The sequence below is a fragment of the Saccharomycopsis crataegensis genome (genome assembly GCF_037102585.1).
Source record: "Saccharomycopsis crataegensis DNA, jcf7180000000073, whole genome shotgun sequence".
NCBI classification, from domain to species: domain Eukaryota; kingdom Fungi; phylum Ascomycota; class Saccharomycetes; order Ascoideales; family Saccharomycopsidaceae; genus Saccharomycopsis; species Saccharomycopsis crataegensis.
Window position 1 is genome coordinate 759,977 of NW_027043820.1, and position 20,745 is coordinate 780,721.

Sequence of the window (20,745 nt, forward strand, 5' to 3'; positions counted from 1 at the left end):
CAAGTACATAAGGACAAAAAAGCGGGAGATGAGCTATGCCTCATCCATCATCGACAACACTTTAATTCTCGTTGACTGGTAACATTTCCATAACTAACTTTGCAAATAATAAGAATCTTCCAAGATTTAGGTTAGAGAAAAAAAAAAAAAAGAAAAAAAGAAAAAAAAAAAAACTGAAATAAGAAATAAAATTAGATTGAATCCAACATATTCTTGAATAAGTGTTGATAACATTTGAAGTGACAATATGGGTCAAAAGAACTCAAATAGTAATACCACATCTAGTAATACCACGTCTAGTAACACACTTTCAGTGAATGGTCATGATATTCCCATCTATGAAAATGAACATCATGAACCCAGTGATCTTCCTCCGTCTTACAATGAAGCAATTCACACTCCTCTCTCCCAACAAGAACAACTTCTTGAATCCAACCAACTCCCCCACCGACAACCGCATCCCCATCGAACCCATCAGCACCAAAGTATTCTGACCCTAAATCTTGGGCATGCTAGTGCCCAGTATGGCCAATCCAATAATCGTTACTCTTCATCAGCATCTCTGCTAGGTTCACCGTATCCAGGAAGTTTCTTCCCAGGGTCGCCACCTCCACAACAAAACGTAACTAATGCAATAACTCCCCAGACACCTTGGATATATCCTCTTGGTTTTCAATGCTACAAATGCCGAAATACCGGCATTAAATTGAAGAATGGCTTGCAATGCATAGATTGCTGGAGGCAATTTGCACCCTCTAGTAGCCATGTGAGAAGAATCACAACTGCTGCTATAGATAACAAAACAGGTAGGCCTTTATTTTTAAATGCTGGGGATCCTAAATTGGGTGGCATGGTATGTGGACTGTGTAGAGGGCAAGGTTACATCGACAGCTTTTTGTATTATGATACCTGTTTTGTGTGTGGAGGTATAGGGAGAGTAGAATTCAACTGATATTGGCAATCTTAAATGACCATCAGTATCTGAAATACAGTAATCCACGATATATTTCCAAAAAGTTTCAGGTCTACAGTGTAAAACTGTTTTGGGATTATATGCTTATTTGTTTGCTAAAGGCACACCGCGTACCAAAGACGCGTTTTTTCGGATTTTTTTTTTTTTGGCGTTTTTTTTTTTTTTTTTAGTTCGTAATTTTTTGAGCTTGAAAAGCTCAAGACAAGGAACGCTAAACTCAATAGAAAAAGGCCATTTACTAACGCTGTCAATTGATCATGGGTAGATTGGTTGGTTTAGAGTTGCATAACTTTAAATCATATAGGGGAACGGCTTCTATTGGCTTTGGCTCGGGAAACTTTATCAGTATTATTGGTCCCAATGGTTCTGGGAAATCAAACATGATGGATGCCATATCGTTTGTTCTCGGTATTAGGTCATCGCATTTAAGATCTTCTAAATTGAAGGATTTGATTTATAGAGGTAGAATTGATGATGAAAAGTATCCTGCTGACTCTTCTGACCTTGAAGATCAGCTTGCAATTGAAGATGATGAAGATGATCCCAATAATCCCCGTACTGCTTACGTTGAAGCCATTTATGAAAGGGGAAAGGACGACTCCGTTCGGTTCAGAAGAACAATCACTGTTCAAGGAACAAGTGAATACAAAATTAATGAAGAACTTGTCTCTGCTTCAGAATATTCTAATGTTTTGAAAAAAGAGGGTATATTGATCAAGGCCAGAAACTTTTTAGTCTTCCAGGGCGATGTTGAACAAATTGCGTCACAGTCTCCTCAAGATTTGACCAAATTAATGGAAACCATATCAGGATCAATAGAATTTAGAAAGGAATATGAATCTCTATTGGAAGATCTTGAAAAGGCCCGCGAAGATACCAATAGTCTTTTCCAAAGAAAGAAAATATTGAATGGTGAGATGAGACAATACAAGGAGCAGAAATCTGAATCCGACCATTTTGAAAAAAAAATGTCCGAAAAAATTAATTTGATTAAGAATTATAGGTTATGGCAGTTGTATAATATTGAAAAATCGAAAAATTCGTTGATTGATAACCTTGAAGAAAGAAATAGTGAATTGGACGCCTGCAAAAACAAGATTAAAAAAGATGGGGCCAAATTGAAGAAAATGAATGCCGCTTATGCAAACGGAAATTTAAATATTATTAGCCACAAGGCCAGTGTCGATAAACTGAATCTCCGGTTAAAGGGGCTTAATAAGAATTTAGTGCCCCTCACCACAAAGAGAGATGTCGCAATTAAGAAAATCGCTGATCTTGAAAGAAAATCTGAAGAAATTAAATATGATATTCAAACCCAAAATGCGAACATCGAAGAACTAAAGAAGCAAAAAGCCATTGTTGAAAAATCCATGAAAATATTTGAACGACAGCACTTTTCTAAGAAGCAAGAGTTCGACTTGCCAACCGATGGTCAACAACAGTATGAGATATTAAGACAAGAGTTTTTATCCAATGGTGGTGCTATTCTAGAAGGCGAGCTTAATATGTTGAATAATGATAAGGAATCCTTAGTGTCCAAAATCGAGAACCTTGAAAAGCAGAAAAATAATTATCTTGGGAGATCATCCAGTCTTCAAGAGAACTTGGCAAGCTTCAACAGTCAGCTCTTAGACGCAAGGATTAAATTGCAAGAAACCATAGAGGAAATTTCATTCAAAAAGAATTATCTCAACGAAGCAAGAATGAAGAAAGAACTATTGTTGTCTGAGGAGTTTGAATTGAATACCCAAATCAAAGATATTTTGATAAAGTTGGACGAGCTCAATGCGTCTCAAAGAGAAACAAACCGTGAAAGAAAACTTAGGGAAAATGTCTCTAATTTACAAAGATTATTCCCAGGGGTCAAAGGGTTGGTTTGTGATCTTTGTAAACCAAAACAAAAGAAATATGAGATTGCTGTTGCCACGATCCTTGGTAAAAGTTTTGATTCAATAATCGTTGACAATATGACGGTGGCTCAAAGATGTATAAATTATCTCAAGGAACAGCGTGCCGGGGTTGCTTCTTTCATTCCATTGGACTCTGTGGATTCTCAACCACCAAGCTCAAACCTCAGACACTTGCATCAGAGTGCCAAACCAATATTGGATATTATTGAATACGATCCAGCATTGGAAAGAGCAATGCAATATGCTTGTGGTAATTCAATTGTTTGTGACGACATGGGAACTGCCAAATACATAAGATGGCAAAGAAAAATAGACACAAAGGTCGTCACTTTAGATGGATCATTGATTCATAAGGCAGGTTTGATGACTGGTGGTGTAGGTAAAAAACAAAATGGGATTTCCAGGTCTTCTACTTGGGATAAATCTGAGTTAGTTGAATTATCTAGAAAAAAGGATGAATTATTGAATAAATTGGAAATGATTCAGCAAGAAAAACCAAATGAAATTGTGGAAAAACAGGTGCTAAATGACATCAGTGAATTAGAGAATGACATTCCATTGTTGCAAAGCACGGTTAATGAAATGGAAAGAAATGTAAAAGATGCGAAAGCAGAAATTGAGTATCAGCATGACTTGTTAAATAAAGTAGAAGAAGATTTAGCTTTCAAGCAAAACTCTTTGATCGAAGTCATTTCAAGCAGTAAGGCATGCGAGAACAGGGTCCACAGTTTGCAAACCGAAATTTACAGCACCTTTTCTGAAGATTATGATATCGATATTGATGAATATGAACAGGCTCATGGTCAATCAATGCTTCAGCAGGAGCAAGAAAGGGCCAAATTCATAAAACAGATATCATCATTAGATAACAAAATTGAATTTGAAAATGATAGATTACAACAATCTGAAGGTCGTTTGGTAAAAATCAATAATGAACACAAGAGACATATCAATGAATTGGAAACAATTAAGGAAGAACGAAACAAACTTCAAGAAGATATTGAGTTGCTAGAGTCTGAAATTGAAATTGCTACTGAAAAATCCCAAAAGATGGAAGCCTCGTTGAAAGCTGATTTAGTGGCTATCAAGGAGAAGGAGGAATCCGTCGCAGATGAAAGGCTTAATTTCGAAATGATTTTCAAAAAATGTTCCACCATTGAACAAGACATTGAAGCAGAAATTTCCAAAAAGTTAAGTGCTTTGAGATCTAGCAAAATTGAAAATGTTTCTATTCCCTTACTTGAAGGATCTTTAGATGATATTCCGATTGGTGAAGCCCCTGAAAATTTACTTGATATTTCTGAAAGCATCATCATAGATTATAACAAATTGCCAAAGAAATACCACGCTATTTCAGACTTGAAGGTGCTTGACAAAGACTTTAATGACAAAATTAAAAAGATCACTGAGGAACTCGAAAGTCTTTCACCAAATACTAAAGCGACTGAAAGATTACAGGAAGTCGAAACCAGACTCAAGGAAGTTGATCAAAACCATTTGAAAACCCGTGAGCATGAATCATCCCTTAGTGACCGATTTGATGAAGTTAAGGAGAAAAGATACAATCTCTTCATGGAGGCATTTGACTTCATTTCCACAAAGATTGACTCAACTTACAAAGACCTTACCAAAGCCGAGGCGTCGCCGCTTGGTGGATCTGCTTACTTGACTCTTGAAGACGAAGAAGAGCCCTATAATTCTGGTATCAAGTACCATGCCATGCCGCCACTCAAGCGCTTTCGTGATATGGAACTATTGTCCGGTGGCGAAAAGACCGTTGCTGCCCTTGCCTTGTTATTCGCTATCCATTCTTTCCAACCAAGTCCATTTTTTGTGTTAGATGAGGTTGATGCTGCGTTGGATAATGCTAATATTCAAAGAGTCGCTAACTATATTGTGAAGCATTCGGGGCCGAACTTCCAGTTTATTGTTATCAGTCTCAAGAATGGCTTGTTTGAGAAATCAGATGCGTTGGTGGGTATTTACAGGGAACAGGTAAAGAATAGTTCTAAAACCCTAAGTATAGACTTGAGAGAGTATCCTAGGTAATTTGCTCTTTTTAGTTAGTGTCTTACAATATTTTGCTTTCTTTTCTTTGCGTTTTTTTGATCGCTGTCAATGTTATTGTGGGTTTAGTATTTCTATTTTTGCTTTGTGTTCATGTTTCTTTTAATTTAGCATTTTAATCTTAGAGTTAAAGCGTAGGATGTATTATCTAGAAAATTAAGTGATAAATTGGTTGTTAAATATATTAATATCATATTTATAAGATAATGTCAAAATAATGAATAAAAAAATCAAATAAAAAATTGTGGAACTTTTTATATGCTGGCAAAAGCAGCAAAACATAAATCGCCCATGCTCTCGTTAAAATTCACACTTCTTCCGGTATAATATAGTTCCTTTATGTGGGAGAAATACTAGAAAATCGGTATAACGCAACTCAATAAAACAATGTTTTTCCCCTTCCCATAACAACTTAACGTAACTCATTATGATTTAAAAAATTCCTGTATTCTTAAACGGTCCGTCATTTATTCGTCGTCTTCTTCGTCTTCATCTTCAGCACCATCACCGCCAGCTAAGATTCTTGGCTTGATGTCCTTCCACAATTTACCTCTGTTGTGGTATTCATACCATTTGGTGACACCAACATCGAATGAGGCTTGGAAAACGAAAGCACCAGTGAAAACAGTGGCGACAAACACAGAGTTTCTCTTGTACAAGATGTTACGAAGGGCGTTATAGAAAACCTATTTATTGTTAGTTAACTCGTCTCTAAATTATCAGTCTCAAACGATGAATATTGCGAAAGAAAGAAAGAGAGGTGCTACAGAGCAAATCGGTCATCATAAGACACATTTCACATCATAAGATACATTTCACATAATAACCAAAATAATGACCCAACACATTGTTCATCCTATTATTTTAAAAAGACCACTTTATTTCAAATCGCTTTCAACTTCGTATTTCGACAACTCTCCATACCATAATCATTTTTTCTCTATTTCAGGTTTCCTCCTCTTTTTTTTTCCATGTTTGATATCTTTCCATTAATAATACAATCTCGATGTATATCTTCTTGATGACCAGTCAATTTCAATAATAAAACCACAATCCAGCTCAGCACCCTTCTAATCAAATGATGAGTATTCAAATAAGTAGCTGTTTCAATTTATATTAGACACTTACCATTTTTGAGTTATTGAAGATATCAACTATACCTATCTAGTATTGGTTTGTCCTCCTACGCTCAAAATTTGAAATTATCCACCCTAAAAAAATGGTGCTCTTTTTTTTTTACCAATTAGGTTGACCTTATTGGTTGTTCTAACGCGCCAGGGCTTCATATATAACACCCGCGCCCGCATACATAATCTCACCAATACTTACATTAGCAAAAGAAATTTATGAGGTTCACTATTAAATATATGTCATTATCCGAAGCTACTGAGTATCATATTTTGCAAACTATTACAGCCAAGAAACCAACTAATAAGGCCATGTGGCAAATATTTACCGAGGAAATCATATGACCGAGATCCTCTGCCAACATGGGCAATTTTCAAATCCCTTTTATACGTTACTTTCTTTGATGAGTTGATATCACTGTATAGCAAGTCAAAGATTTTGTAATTGAGTTCACGCAAATTGGCACCCCGAATGTTGGGCGAAGGTCCACTTAAGAGACAAATATGCTTGAAATTTGAACCATAAATGGCTTTCATATGATCTCCCCACCCCAATATTTGGTTTTGTAACTGTATTTTAATTTTCTCTTGCGTGTCCTTGTTGCTTGAGTGGTTGAAAATATTAAGAGCTCCAATTTTCAAACTAATCACTTGTAGATTTAAAGTATTATCGGTGATGATTTCTCTAGCAAAGGATTCAAAAATGTAATTCAAAGAGTTTATTGCAACAGTTTCTGGAGCATGGAATGGTAAATTTATTGATGAAACAAGATTGGGCGAGAGAAAAATCAATTTGGTTGACATAACATTCAAACTTTTATCACCAAATTCAATTGAATTGTTTTTCCGGATCACATTGACAAACTTATTTGAAAAAAGCACTAATGGTGACATGATTTTTGCATTCAAGCAATCGGACCAACCTTTTAAGCCAATATTTTCAACCGGGCCAACGGGATAATATAAGTCTGGGACTATTAGCACGCCAATTAATTTCAAATGGTGGGCCTTAGCTTGTGCAAATGGAACAACCGGTCCATTTATTGTATTTCCAAAAGATTCAATCTGGGTATTAAGAGTCTCTTCGTCTAGAGAGTCTAACTTGAAAGCCCTGATATCTTCAGAATTCTCAGCATTGATTTCTTGAATTTCTCTCTCGTTGATCGCTGTAATGTATACTATAAACCCTCTTTTTTCAAGGTCGTTAGCCACAATTCTGATCAAAGGTTCTAAAGGTGAACCAATAATAATCACAACATTGGTTCTAGCACCATTCTTTAATCTCTTTGCTCGGCGCGTCTTATTTGTCTTGATATATTTCTTATTGTTTCTAATAGTTATTATGTTCTCATTCTGATTCTTGAAGTAAAAATTGTAAAAAATTCCGCCCACAATAGCACCTCCAAGGAGGAAAGAAATGAGTTTCTTATTGTTATTGAGAAAATTTCCGATACCTGCACCATGATCTATATCTATTTGAGGTACTGGAGATTTCCTTCCTGGGAGTTTGTCCTTATAAAAATCGAATATTGAGTCAGTTGTTTTATTTATAAATTCTGAAGTATCCACCAAAACATCGCTGTTAGTAATGTTGTCCAAGGTGGAAGTTACTCGCCTTTGGGCATACTTTGCCCATAGAATCGCCGTGTCCACTGGATCCATTAGAAACTGTTTCCCCTTGTAAGCTACCGATTTGTCTAATATATAGCTCCTTAATCTAACCTTTGTTCGAAGAATTTTTGCCTCCATCTCATCTCTCGATCTCATCACCGGTGCTCATACCCCCCACCCCCCAAGCACTTGACTAATCCCGATTTACACAGGGGTGCATTTATGTGTAAATTATAAATCCCTTGTTATTATTGCATAATGTCAGGGCTGTCACAGTACTCGTCTCTTTTCCCACTGAGGAATAACTACATAGGAGTTGAACTATAATTGCCGTCCCCCATATTCCGTCACATAGCAATAGAATATACAATTTATTGTAAAAGCATGGCCATCAAAATCAATAATCCAATCCCAAGAAGCTTGAAAAGCGAGTCGAAGTATGTTCCTAGTTCTCTTTGCATCGCTTGTATTCTCCTGATGATATTTCTAACATATTTCTAGGAAAGCGGCAAGAATTCTTGCTTCCTTCATTAAGCCAAACCAGATAATGGGGGCCGACCAAGTCATCCCCCCATCGGTGCTCCAAGAGGCCAAAGGGTTAGCGATCATTACTGTTCTCAAAGCCGGCTTTCTCTTTTCAGGTCGTGCTGGGAGTGGTATTATTGTTTCTCGTCTTCCAGATGGGTCGTGGTCTGCTCCGTCTGCTATTATGACAGCAGGCGCCGGTGTCGGAGGTCAAATAGGTGCCGAATTGACTGATTTTGTCTTCATTCTAAACACAAAAGCCGCGGTGGAATCATTTGCACAGATGGGCTCTATTACCTTGGGTGGTAATGTTTCCTTAGCCGCGGGTCCTTTGGGTAGAAATGCGGAAGCTGCTGGTACTGCGTCTTTAAAGTCTGCCGCAGCAATCTTCTCTTATTCAAAGACCAAGGGTTTATTTGCTGGTGTTTCTTTGGAAGGATCGGTCATTGTGGAAAGAAGAGATGCTAATAGAAAATTCTATGGTGGAAATTGTACAGCTAAAACAATTTTATCTGGTCGTGTGGATCCCCCTCCTGCTTGTGATCCACTATTCAGAGTTCTTGATTCTAGAGCCTTCACAAAGAAACTGTTCAATCATGGCGATGAATATGATGATTACTATAATGATATTCCAACAAGCTTTAGTGATGATGACGAAGATGGTGACAGTTCATATGATAGTAGGCACAGGAATAAAAGCCCTGCTAGCCGTCGCAATCGCTCAAATATTTATGATGATGAGGATAGCTATAGAGATGATTATGATCCATCTTCAAGACCTCGTTCAAGCACTAGAAGCTTAAGAAGGCAAGAAAGTAATGGGTCTTGGGAAGATGATGTGTACGACACCAGTAGAAGTGGTCCTGGTAGACCTAGTTCATCGAAACCAAATTTTAGTGATAATGCTGCAGATGACAACAAATTGGTTGATGATGATGATCCTTTTATCAATAGTAAAAGTGGTACCAAAGCTGTGGCTTTATATAGTTTTGATGCCGAACAGGAAGGTGATCTACCATTCAAGAAAGGTGACGTTATCACCATTTTGAAAAAGAGCGATTCTATCGATGACTGGTGGTCTGGTGAATGTCACGGTAAAGAAGGTATTTTCCCTGCTAACTATATTGAACTTATCTAATTTTTGCAAGGCAGATAATTTGTCATATCATTCAATTATCGCTTATTTCTGATGTTACCTTTCTTTTTCTCTTGCTGCTCTATTTTCTTTTTTTTCTTCGTTAAAAATTTATGCTCCTAATTCTGGTAGATAATGCGGTTATTTGATGATCTTTCTATTGAGATGGAAAACAAAGAGGGCAGAAGACAATGTTTGTATATTAAGCAAAAATAATATTTGATAAAATAAAGCAAAACAAGAATAAAATAAGAATAGTAGAATCAATAAGGAAAAAAAAATCGTGTCAAATGAGGTCAAGATTCCTCAAATTACGAACGGCTTTTTCAAGTTGTAACCTTATCAAACTATTGTCCTTTTGGTTGACTTTGTAACCGGTTAATTGCTTACTAAGAGCAATGATATCGTTTCTCCAATAAACTTCAAGAATATAATCAGTAATAATCTGGATGTTGTTAACAGCAATATTAGTAGAGAGTTTATCTGAAGTTCTAACAATGTTTTGGATTATGTTTTTAAAATCTGAAATTGTTTTCTCTATCATTTCTCTCCTTTCCAAAAACCTATATCCATTAGTATTTGGAACTGGCATTATATTTGGGATCAACAATTGAGGATTTGGAAATTTCGCATTTAAGGGAATATTCTGAAAATTATGATGTGGTACAGGGGAAATAGGAATCATCCAGGGTCTTTGTTTGTCAAAAGTCAAATTGGCCATGGAATTTTCATTATAGCTTATTGGGATTCTTTTCTCTTTCTGTTTCCTACTCCATGTGTTGTTATACATGTTAACTTCTTCTAATAAATTACTTCCTGGATTGTCGCCTAGAACAAAGCTTACTGAATCATTTTCCTCATCCTTTTTCTCTGACTTTCCATGCCACATAGAGATTTTCCAAACATGATTTTTTGTAGCCATAGTTTGGTACAATTTCTCAGATACAGCTAAGGCCTCTTGTTCGCTCTTCATTTCAACTAAAGCCACATTCTTTGGCTCATCACTTTCATTAGTGATTTGAAAAACCATACTTTTCACAGTGCCAAATTTTGAACACATTTCCAACAAGTTGTTTTGAGACAAATCAATTGGTAGATTTTTAAAACAAATAACATTAGACGGTTTCAATAAAGATAATTTTTCGTTGCTTTTCTTTTTAGCAATAGAACAAGATATTTTATTGTCACCGAACAGCTTTCCATTCAATTCAGTGATCGCATCATTAGCCTCTTTTAAGCTTTTAAAAGTGATCAATGCCCAACAAGCTGCAAGTCGGACGACTGGCTTTATAAAAATGGAGATCAACTGTCCAAATTTTTCAAATTCAGATTGCAAAAGAGGCTCTGATATATTAATTGGCAAGTTTTTAACAAAAACGGCAACCTTTTGTTGGTCTTTCACAGTAGATAATATTAATTTTTGTTTATCTCTCTCTTCTTTGGCAGTGTGGATACCAACGTATAAGGTTGATCCCATTAAATTTTTCTTGTTAAAAGTATCAACCACCTTCGCTGCATCCTCTCTCTTTTTGAACAAAATGAATCCCTGTTTCTTCCCGTAATTAAGTTTACAAGATAAAATACCACCAAATTCTTGGAAAGTCTCATAAAACTTCCTTGTAGTCAATTCTTCCGGTAAATTCGAAAAAAAAACATTGGTACCCCAGCTATTGTTCCTTTTGGTTTGATCTCTAATCGATGGCATTATTCTAATTTCCGAGCTCAATATTTTGGTGTAATTCAAGGTCTCCAAGGCCTTGTCAGCATCTGCAGAACTGAAAAAATTAACATAACCATAACCTAAAGAGTCACCAGTGGTTGTGTTATAACAGACTCTCACAGATGCAACTGAGCAAACTCTGGAAAATGTTTCCAATAACACGTTGTTAGTGACCTTCTCATCTAAATCACCAACATACAAAGCAACAAGCTTCGATTCAGAAACGATTCTTGGTTTAGAAGCCGTGATGGAAGCATCGGCTTGGGAAGCTGTGTCAATGGCGTTAGTAGCTACTGCCTTTGAAAAGTGTGCTAAGGCTGGGGAATACGTAGATGTTTTAGTGTCAGCTTCTGTTGATATTGTCTTAGGCTTAGAAAAAACTTTGCTACCTGTAGAAGCCTTGATAGTTGAAATATTGTTATATTCGTACCTCACATTTTTATCATATGAGGTCTCTTTTGGATTATTTTTCTTCAAATCCAAGCCTTTTTGGATGTTGAGTGGGAGTGGTTTCAATACATTTGACTTAGCGCTAACTTTGTTTTGTGGAATACTGACCGCAGTAACGCTGATAGATTTCTTCATGATTCTCGATTATTAGAGGAATATGTCTCTATGCTGACAACAAACAAAGTAGGTTTTTCTACTGTGATTTTTCTTTGAATAATTTTTATTCTGTCAGTTTATCTTAGACTCTTTGTATTTCTAGAAGGATAAGGTTGATGGATCCATAGAGATACAAACAAAGAAAAAAATAAAATAAAAAAGTAACAAGAACAAGAGAAAGAGATGAGGAAAGTAGTCACAGAAAGCAAAATGAGGATAAAGAGATTTTTATGTTGTTTTACAGCCCCCTTAAAAGTTATAAGCCGTTGATAGAAATTTGTTTTTGTGTCATGTCGAACAACCTCTGCATATTAAATATTTATGGGCCCTGCGCGATATGATTGGCCACACCAGACATAACTTTGAGGAGCAGCAAACAGTCGATTATCTAGAAAAAGTTGTCTCTCTGCCTTCTTAATGTTAAGCCGTACCCTCCCTCCCAAGTCCGTGCTCGGCAATCCATTTCTTGGTGTTCTTTGTTCTTGTATTTTATATGTGTGTCGGGTAGTGCGTTTGACGGCTGACGTAAGCTAAAGCTCACCCCATCCTGGAAATTTATTGGGGATCCCCCTTCTAATTACACCCACAATTTTATGGGATCTCGGGCAAAAAGTATCTCAGGATAGGGTTACACTTATCGGTTAGCCAATATATATTATCATATAGGAGGTTGCAAAATATCAACCTGAATTCCTCATTCATACTTGTTCGTTTTTGAGCTTCTTGTTGAGTACCCGGCTATTTCCCTCCTCCCCTTTGACAATGCTACTCCCTAGATCGATGGCACTCCATCGAGTAACGAGGAGTCGTTTGCTTGCCGCACAATCCACGACTATTAGCAAGACCCAGCTAAATCTTCGATCCTTCAATACCTTTAATGGGCCAAACAGTATCCACTCGTCCAAAATATATAGAGCAACTAATAAGGCGACTACTAAAAGTGGTGAAGTCGTTGAATTACAATATTCTTGGTTAAGAGATAGTGCGATTGGTAGAGGTTTTAAAAAAAGTGTTTTCTTTCTCGGTGCTGCTGGGTTATCGGTCGCAGTCTTACTAGGTGCTTTCTTTATTTATGATTCTACCACGTATTGTGAACATGATCCTACTAGAATATTGACTGTTCCTGAGCTAGCGCTTAACCCTAGACTTGGGGGTGATGAAAATTTGCCAATTTTGGAAGAAAAATTGGATGACTATGACTCTCCTGAAAAGGAAATGCTTAAATTTAAACCAAGATTGGTGATCCTAGGGTCAGGATGGGGTGCTGTTTCGTTATTAAAAAGTTTGAGACCTGGTGACTATAATGTTACCTTGATTTCTCCAACCAATTATTTCTTATTTACTCCGTTATTGCCATCTGCTGCTTCTTCTACATTAACTATCAAATCTCTCACCGAATCTATCAGAAGAATTTTATTGAAGGTTCGCGGTCTGTTCTTAGAAGCCAATGCTGAAAAAATTGAATTTTCTAATAGATTAGTCAAAGTATCCACCAAGGATTGCGATGGTCAAACCAAGCAATTCTATGTCCCTTATGATAAGTTGGTTGTTGCTGTTGGCTCAACCTCTAATACCCATGGAGTTAAAGGTTTGAATTACAGTCATCAATTGAAAACCGTTGCCGATGCCAGAGCCATTAGAAGAAGAATTACTGAAGTTTTAGAAAAAGCATGTTTGCCAACTACGACAGACGAACAACGTAAAAAATTGTTGTCATTTGTTATTTGTGGCGGTGGTCCAACTGGTGTTGAATTTGCTGCTGAAGTGTATGATTTTTTGAATGAAGATTTATTGAATAACAATTATCCAGAGATTTTAAGACAGGAGATTTCCGTTCATATCATTCAATCGAGATCCAATATTTTGAACACCTATGATGAAGCGATTAGTAATTATGCTACCAAACGTTTCCAGAAGGATAGCATTGATGTCTTAACTAATTCTAGAGTTCAAGAGATTTTGCCGAATGAAGTGATCTTCAAGCAGACAGATCCAAAAACTGGAGAGACGGAATATAAACGCTTACCATTTGGTCTTTGTTTATGGTCCACAGGTGTGGCTCAAAATCCATTAGCTCGCCAAATTGTTGAAGATTTGGGTGAACCATTCCAAGGCAACAAGAGGGCAATCGAAACTGATTCTCATTTGAGGGTCATTGGGGCTCCTTTGGGTGACGTTTACGCCATTGGTGATTGCTCGACAGTTAGAACAGATTTGACTGAAAATACTATTGATTTGATTAGACATTTTGTCACCAAGAAATACTTGACCACTTACAATGAAAGTGTTAGTGCTGCTGACCATCCAGAGGCTATAAATCTTAAAAAGAGATTCCTTACAGATTCGGAAATCAAAAATTTGAAGCTTAGTCATCGTGAAATTCAGCAACTAGCGCAAGATATCTCATCATACCTCCCTCAAACTGCGGAACCGTTCAAATATATTGATGAATTGTTACCAAAATATGATTTGGAAGGCAAGGGTGAACTAGAATATAGTCAATTGGCTGAGCTACTTAGAGAAATCAATTCTAAAATTACTTCTTTGCCTGCTACTGCGCAAAGAGCCAACCAACAAGGTAAATACTTGGGAAAGAAGCTTTCTAAAATTGCCAAACAAGCTGATAACCTTAGATTACATGAGATCTTAGATGGTGATATTGATAGTTCTATTTATAAACCATTCCAGTACAAGCATTTGGGATCTTTGGCATATATTGGAAATTCTGCCGTCTTTGATTTAGGGCACGGTAATTCATTCTTTGGAGGGCTCATCGCAATGTACTTATGGAGATCTGTTTATTTCTCGCAGTGCGTTAGTTTCCGTACTCAAGCTTTGTTGTTTATGGACTGGTTAAAGCGAGGTATGTTTGGAAGAGATAGTATTGGAGCCTAAGTTTGCTCATCGTATATATATATATGGTCCGTCTATTTTTTTTTGTTATAATAAAAGAAGTCAGCGTTACACTTAATTGCATAGTGATCCTAAAATTTTGGATAGTACTCATCATTTATATTATGTTTTAGATAGCAATCTATACAATCTATTCATTAGAGGATTGCAGCGTAGAAATTTTGGGGAATGCCCAAAAATGAGACAGGCCAGCTCTTTCTGTGGAAACGAATCTAGTGCCGTGGGAGCTAAATTTTCCGATAATAGCATCATGTTAAGTAAAACGTAACGTCATTAGTACAGAGATACTATTTTTTATCGTTTCCTTTGTCTCTTTTTTTCTTTTTCTTCATTTTCATTTTCTTCATTGGTTTTCCCATTTCAAGTTATATCTGGATTCTGGAATCTTGTAATTTTCAATTTGATCCAAAACTTCTTCCAAAGTGTTGGCAAACACAACAATTTCCTTTTGTGTTCTTTTAATGAACCCTTGGTCGATACAGTGTTCAAAGAACGTCTTGAGTCCATCAAAGAAACCATTAATATTGTAAACAATCACTGGCTTGTCATGGATCCCAAGTTGTGACCAAGTAATAACCTCAGCTAATTCCTCCAAACTACCGTACCCGCCTGGCAAAGTGATGAACCCACTAGAAGCTTCATTCCCCATCATCCTCTTACGGGTGTGCATGTCGTTGACAACGGTGGTTTTACCATATTGACCATCAACAATTTGAGCATTTCTCTCTCTATCGAAAAGGGCTTGAGGAATAATACCGTGGACATACCCATTGTTGACTACACACGAACGAGCAACACTACCCATCAACCCGCAGTCACCGCCACCGTAGACCAAACCATAGCCTCTTTGGGCAAGGGCTTTGCCCAATTCATTGGCAGCTTCGGTGTAAGCTGGGTCAGACCCTGGTGAAGAACCACAAAAGACACAGAGAACCTTCTCTGGTTTGGTAACGGATTTGTTAGCAGCCTCGATTTGCATTTTAGCAGAAGTCATTGTTTTTTTTTTGATAGCAATTGGAAAACGAATAAAATGAAGGGAGTAGGAAAAAGGGAGTAGGAGAAAGGGAGTAGGAAAAAGGGGTAATTATATATCTGTTTAGTAGCAGATTTTTTTCAATATTTCTATTTTTTTTTTTTTTTAAGGAAGGGTATTTGGGAAGCTGAATTGAGAGAGCAAGGAACAGGAACGTTGATTCAAAAACGGCAGTAAGTCACGATATAGGTAGGTGAGTATGAGATTGCAGTACACGAAGTTTGAGTTACTCTATCAAGTGGAGGAATGATACAATATATAAGAGATTAAAAGTTTATAAATGAAGTACGTTAATTATCCTGTATCAATAAAATTCGCAAATTTAACTTAATTAACATACTGATAACAATCGTTGCCGGACAATCCTGGAAGAGATAGGGCAACCGGAAACCGCAGCAGCAACGTGACATTTTTAACATTGCATATAAACAACATAAAACTACGACGGATTAGGTAAAAAGCCTTGGAAAAATGTTGAAATCTATTCTCAGTGGCTCATAAATAGTTAAAACTGTCCCGGATCGTGCTGCTCAGATTTCCTATATCGAATCCTCACGCAACATAACTCATGAGGCAGACGAATTTTATAAACAAATCTCACGAGTAAAAATATCACCATAACAAAAACAATATTTATAATCCCATGTGTCAAAAATGATCTGTTTTTGTACTTGAGAATCATGAAGGAGCCGAATATTGGGACGAATATTCCAATAAAATTACGAAACAACAAGTACACAGAAGTGGCGGAGGCAGGGTTTTGGGCATAAAGCTCCATTATGTAAAGTAGGGATGATTGTTGAATTAGGAAAAATCCGGTTCCATACAATACCTTAAAAGCACATATTCTGTTGAGGTTATTGAAACTGGAACCTGAGCTATAAATTAGAAACCCCGGAATTGTACTCAAAATAGAACCCAAATGATACATATCCGGTGGTGAATAATATACCAACATGATTGGATCCGCTCAAAGCTTATTAGATAATTTTAATTTTTTCAACATATATTTCAAGTATTCACACGAGATTCTTTTTGAAGCAGCGTTCCCCTATTGAACAAAATTTTTACTTGTGTATGATTTTCTTGGGCACTATGATTTTCATCATAATTATTTTTATACTCTTTTCCCTGTACATAGCTTTTTCCATGATTTTTGGTGTCTTCAAAACTATCGGCTTTTTCTGCGAAGCCGAGCAACTCTTGACAATTCTACTTTCAATGCATACTTTGACAATAATTCCACCGACTGAGGACGTAACACCAATAGTAACTGATATGATACACAGTGCAAAAGCTCTGACTCTGTCATAGTATAAATCGTCAATCACCGATCCCCCAAATAAAAGTACCAGACCCCCAAAAAAAAACCAGAAAAGAGCATAAGTATCAAATATAGCAAAAAATAGGTTGCAACAGTAGATAAAAAGGTAATCACTCCGCTGGTGAATGCCATTTAACACAAAGTATTCTTTCTTCCATACAAATCACTCAATGGCCCACAGAATAAGATACTTATTCCCATTGCAACTATAAAAATTATCATCGTCCGCACTGCTGAAGTTATTTCTATATTATATCTCTCTGCAATTTCCACAATCACGCTGCCATTAACTAACAAATTAACCTGAACTCATATGCAAAGGCCGGTATACAGTTCTACAACATAAAGTTTCTTATACCGTGGAAATTGCCTCGGATTATGATAGTCACACTAATCAGAAGAATCTATAATTTTCTTCACTCCAGGTATATTTTCCATGCTCGCTATGGTCTTTGCAATCTGCGTCCCATATCTCAGCATATTCAGATCCAGTTATACCATACCCTCTGGTAAAAGGAGAATGTACTTATATTAAAAGACCAAAAATATTAAAGAAACTCATATAAAGCTCCTTTTTTTTTCATTTTTTCTTTTTGTGGTTTATGGTCGTTTTCAGCATGTCCAAAAAAAAAAGCAACAGAATAACACATCATATATACTAAAGATGATCGTTAATTTCCAGGAAATTCTTGTCCTTATTTTTGCTTTTGTGATTATAGGTTTAAATGAAACTGAAAGATTAATATTGACGGACGATGTTTTCCCCGTTAAAGTCACTCCCTGCATCCTGGTGTTCCAATCCTTTTCTTAATGCATTGACGTTACACCTCCCGCAGTGACAGGCCAAAACGGAAGACCCACAAACAAAGAGAAAAAAATTGACACTAAAAAAAATGAGAAAACAAAGTTGGTAACAATAAAACGGAAGCTAAAGCTAACAATAACACTTTGCACAACCGAAAACGCCTCTACATCACATCACAAGATCTTCTTGGTTCTTACAACTCTGAAGAACATCGTCTGAATAACAAAACAAACTTTTACTATTCTGAAATTTTTTTATCAATCTTGATCCATCACGGCTGTGCTATAATTCCTTGTCAAAATTCCAATGCATGATGAACAAGTTCAACAATATAATAAGACTTAGTAGGATATCAAATGGCTTTTGCTTACGTTTATTAGGTTTATCACTATCCTTTTTGGTTATTGCCACGATTTATTTTTCCTCAGATATGAATGACAATGTCAATAAGGTCAAATTATGGTCATCAATTAGCAGCACTGAGGATATTCTACCTCAACTGAATGTTATTCAAGCAAATGAAAGCCAAATAAATGAAAAATATGAGAGATTTCTTGGTGTCCTACAGAAAAACCTTGATAACAATCAAAAATCAACAACATCGTTATCTAAAGTCGATAATTTTCACGATAAGATCACCTTTCCTCTAGGCTTGATGACCCAAGTAGTAGACAAGAAATACCTCGATTCTTTCATTTCACATAGCAGTTTCGATCCAAACTCTGATACCAGCATCAAGCAATTAGCTAAAACTGATGGAAGGCTCTATTTTTACATGTTATTGGAAGACCTTGATACTTATTTCAAGGCAATGAAGGACTTCAATTATGTTGATGATAGCAAGAGCTTCAAAGTCAAATTCAGATGGGCCGATCTTGTATTTAATTTCTCACCCCATCTCAATTATTTTGAATATGAAGGTTTTAATAAATGGGAAGAGTCCGTTCACAAATTTGTTTCAAATACGGAAACATTCAGGGCTCCTTTAGTTTATGCCACAGACACCGGTGAAATGAATAATATCACTTGTGCATTGATCCTAGATCGCATTGCTCTGGTGAATAACCTTCAGATAACATCGGAAGAGACTAATATTGATTGCAAGAGTATTAATGAGGGTCTATCTTTCAACTACTTTAAATATTTGGAGCGCCCTTCGTCTGCTTCGCTATATTGGATTTCAAACAGATTAGATTATAAATTCAAAAAGAATCCATTGACCTACTTCAACGTGGATAATTTGGACTATATCAAACTTATAAATTATAATTACCGTATTGCTGATATGGCTCAGCCATCGCAATTTTTAATTCTTGATGACATATTGGGAACTTTCAAAGTGCCTGTGAATGAGGACTCGGGATCTCACACATACTATTATAGTTATTATTTCCGCAGACTACAGTCGTACATTGAAAAACTAGGGATGAATTCATTCCCTGAGAATCTCAATAGGCTTTTTGGAGGTATTAATCCCAAGAAAAAATTGAGATCACATCAGGAATTAGTTCGTGATGACAATTTACGATCTTGTTTCCCGCATTTGAATATTGACACTCAATTCATTCCCCCTATTAAAGCTCCGGGGATCATGAAGACTGAGAGAATTAATGATTCTCAATTCGAATATTCACTTCAACAAGTAAGACATATGTTCCAGAGCACAAACTCAACAAGAGATGATATAAATTATGAACAATCTTTACTCGAAAAGTTTTCCTCTCACATAGATACGAATGTTTTGAATTATGAAGATCTAAATTTTATTGAACTTGATGAGTTGGGATTGTTTCCTTCAAGCGGCTATTTGGCTTCACAGAGGTCCAAACAAAAACTGGGAAAGTATATACCACAGTATTTTCAAGAGGAGGTGTTTAATTATTCTCATCGAAATTTTGATTGGAGATTTTGCCAAGGAGTGGGAATTTCAATGGACCAAATGTTGTTTATTAATAATAGACTTCTCAGGTCTTGGTTCAAATTCACTCGGCAATTAAACATAAGCTCTTGGATATCCGGGAATGATTACTACACTTTGAAGAACTGGGAAGCATATGGGGTTTTAAACGCTGATACCTCTGTTAACCCAGTGAATGTGGAGATTTCATTCCAATCATTGTTAAGATTGATTAAGGAAAATTATAACTATACTATTTTGTATGATGGCACCTTCGATGACAAAAACTATGCCAATGCCAAGGTGCTTGACTTGGGCTCCACTGCCTTTTTACTCGATATCAATCCATATTTCACAAACAGAAAAAACAAACAGGCGAATTGGCAAAATGTTGTTGATGCTAGATTAATAGATATAGGAAGTGGCTTATTTATTAATATTAATGCATTGGTAAAATTAAGCTGGGATGAAGAAACAATTGATGAGTTTACGAATTGGAGTGGTCTTGATCAATTTGGGTTACTCAAGTTACATGATAATAATAAATCGATGAGGATTAATGAAATCATCTATCAATGCACAAAACAAATTTCTGCTGATCAGACAGATCGACCATTCCCGGAAACTGCGATTATATCCGGTGAATCAATGGCACGGCTGGAATCATCGAATGATTGCGTTCAGGGGTTGACAAATAATCTTCCAAAATATAGGGAAGAATTCTTGAAGAATATGTCGGATGCTGTTTCAGCAGGACAGCCTCCGTCAATTTACCATGACAAGAATAATAACTTTGAATATCTCCAGTATGGCGAACAATTTACAGTTATCCCAGTCTTACTAGATGGCATGATTGTCTATATTCCAAAGTCTTATGCAAGACACTTATTAATTAACGAACCCCCAAATTATAAAGAGGACAGAGTAGTGAACACTGGGTATGATGAATCAATTTACCAAACCATGAAAGAACAGCACGCAGAACAAATGCTGGTTCTTAGTTCGTTTACTGATGATGAGCATGTCCCGGCGTTAGAGGAGCACGCGTTATTTAGAAACGATCCTAGGATAAGGAACCTTGCCTACCATTAGAGTTATT

General features: G+C 36.5%; 9 protein-coding genes across 9 annotated transcripts; 5 read left to right on the top strand and 4 right to left on the bottom strand. All coding sequences in view use genetic code 12, as the record gives it.

Moving 5' to 3' along the window:
* Window positions 1-247: 247 nt before the first annotated feature.
* Window positions 248-952, top strand: DASC09_010930 (Hua1 protein; the record flags this gene model as incomplete). The annotated part of the gene is made up of 1 exon (XM_064994696.1): window positions 248-952. The coding sequence occupies one exon, from the start codon at window positions 248-250 to the stop codon at window positions 950-952; it is 705 nt and encodes a 234-aa protein (XP_064850768.1).
* A 278-nt stretch (window positions 953-1,230) lies between these two features.
* SMC1 (cohesin subunit SMC1) lies at window positions 1,231-4,932 on the top strand (the record flags this gene model as incomplete). The annotated part of the gene is made up of 1 exon (XM_064994697.1): window positions 1,231-4,932. The coding sequence occupies one exon, from the start codon at window positions 1,231-1,233 to the stop codon at window positions 4,930-4,932; it is 3,702 nt and encodes a 1,233-aa protein (XP_064850769.1).
* Window positions 4,933-5,417: 485 nt separating this feature from the next.
* Window positions 5,418-6,081, bottom strand: QCR9 (ubiquinol--cytochrome-c reductase subunit 9; the record flags this gene model as incomplete). The annotated part of the gene is made up of 2 exons (XM_064994698.1): window positions 5,418-5,636; window positions 6,079-6,081. 2 exons carry the CDS (start codon window positions 6,079-6,081, stop codon window positions 5,418-5,420), a joined length of 222 nt encoding a protein of 73 aa, XP_064850770.1.
* A 242-nt stretch (window positions 6,082-6,323) lies between these two features.
* On the bottom strand, window positions 6,324-7,739 carry YSC83 (Ysc83p; the record flags this gene model as incomplete). The annotated part of the gene is made up of 1 exon (XM_064994699.1): window positions 6,324-7,739. The coding sequence occupies one exon, from the start codon at window positions 7,737-7,739 to the stop codon at window positions 6,324-6,326; it is 1,416 nt and encodes a 471-aa protein (XP_064850771.1).
* Window positions 7,740-8,072: 333 nt separating this feature from the next.
* On the top strand, window positions 8,073-9,351 carry DASC09_010970 (SYLF and SH3 domain-containing protein; the record flags this gene model as incomplete). The annotated part of the gene is made up of 2 exons (XM_064994700.1): window positions 8,073-8,125; window positions 8,190-9,351. The coding sequence occupies 2 exons, from the start codon at window positions 8,073-8,075 to the stop codon at window positions 9,349-9,351; spliced, it is 1,215 nt and encodes a 404-aa protein (XP_064850772.1).
* A 283-nt stretch (window positions 9,352-9,634) lies between these two features.
* DASC09_010980 (Pes4 protein) lies at window positions 9,635-11,653 on the bottom strand (the record flags this gene model as incomplete). The annotated part of the gene is made up of 1 exon (XM_064994701.1): window positions 9,635-11,653. One exon carries the CDS (start codon window positions 11,651-11,653, stop codon window positions 9,635-9,637), a length of 2,019 nt encoding a protein of 672 aa, XP_064850773.1.
* Window positions 11,654-12,436: 783 nt separating this feature from the next.
* DASC09_010990 (uncharacterized protein) lies at window positions 12,437-14,569 on the top strand (the record flags this gene model as incomplete). Its single annotated transcript, XM_064994702.1, has 1 exon — window positions 12,437-14,569. One exon carries the CDS (start codon window positions 12,437-12,439, stop codon window positions 14,567-14,569), a length of 2,133 nt encoding a protein of 710 aa, XP_064850774.1.
* A 361-nt stretch (window positions 14,570-14,930) lies between these two features.
* On the bottom strand, window positions 14,931-15,581 carry LOG1 (Log1p; the record flags this gene model as incomplete). Its single annotated transcript, XM_064994703.1, has 1 exon — window positions 14,931-15,581. One exon carries the CDS (start codon window positions 15,579-15,581, stop codon window positions 14,931-14,933), a length of 651 nt encoding a protein of 216 aa, XP_064850775.1.
* A 2,598-nt stretch (window positions 15,582-18,179) lies between these two features.
* On the top strand, window positions 18,180-20,738 carry DASC09_011010 (uncharacterized protein; the record flags this gene model as incomplete). The annotated part of the gene is made up of 1 exon (XM_064994704.1): window positions 18,180-20,738. The coding sequence occupies one exon, from the start codon at window positions 18,180-18,182 to the stop codon at window positions 20,736-20,738; it is 2,559 nt and encodes an 852-aa protein (XP_064850776.1).
* Between the last annotated feature and the right edge of the window lie 7 nt (window positions 20,739-20,745).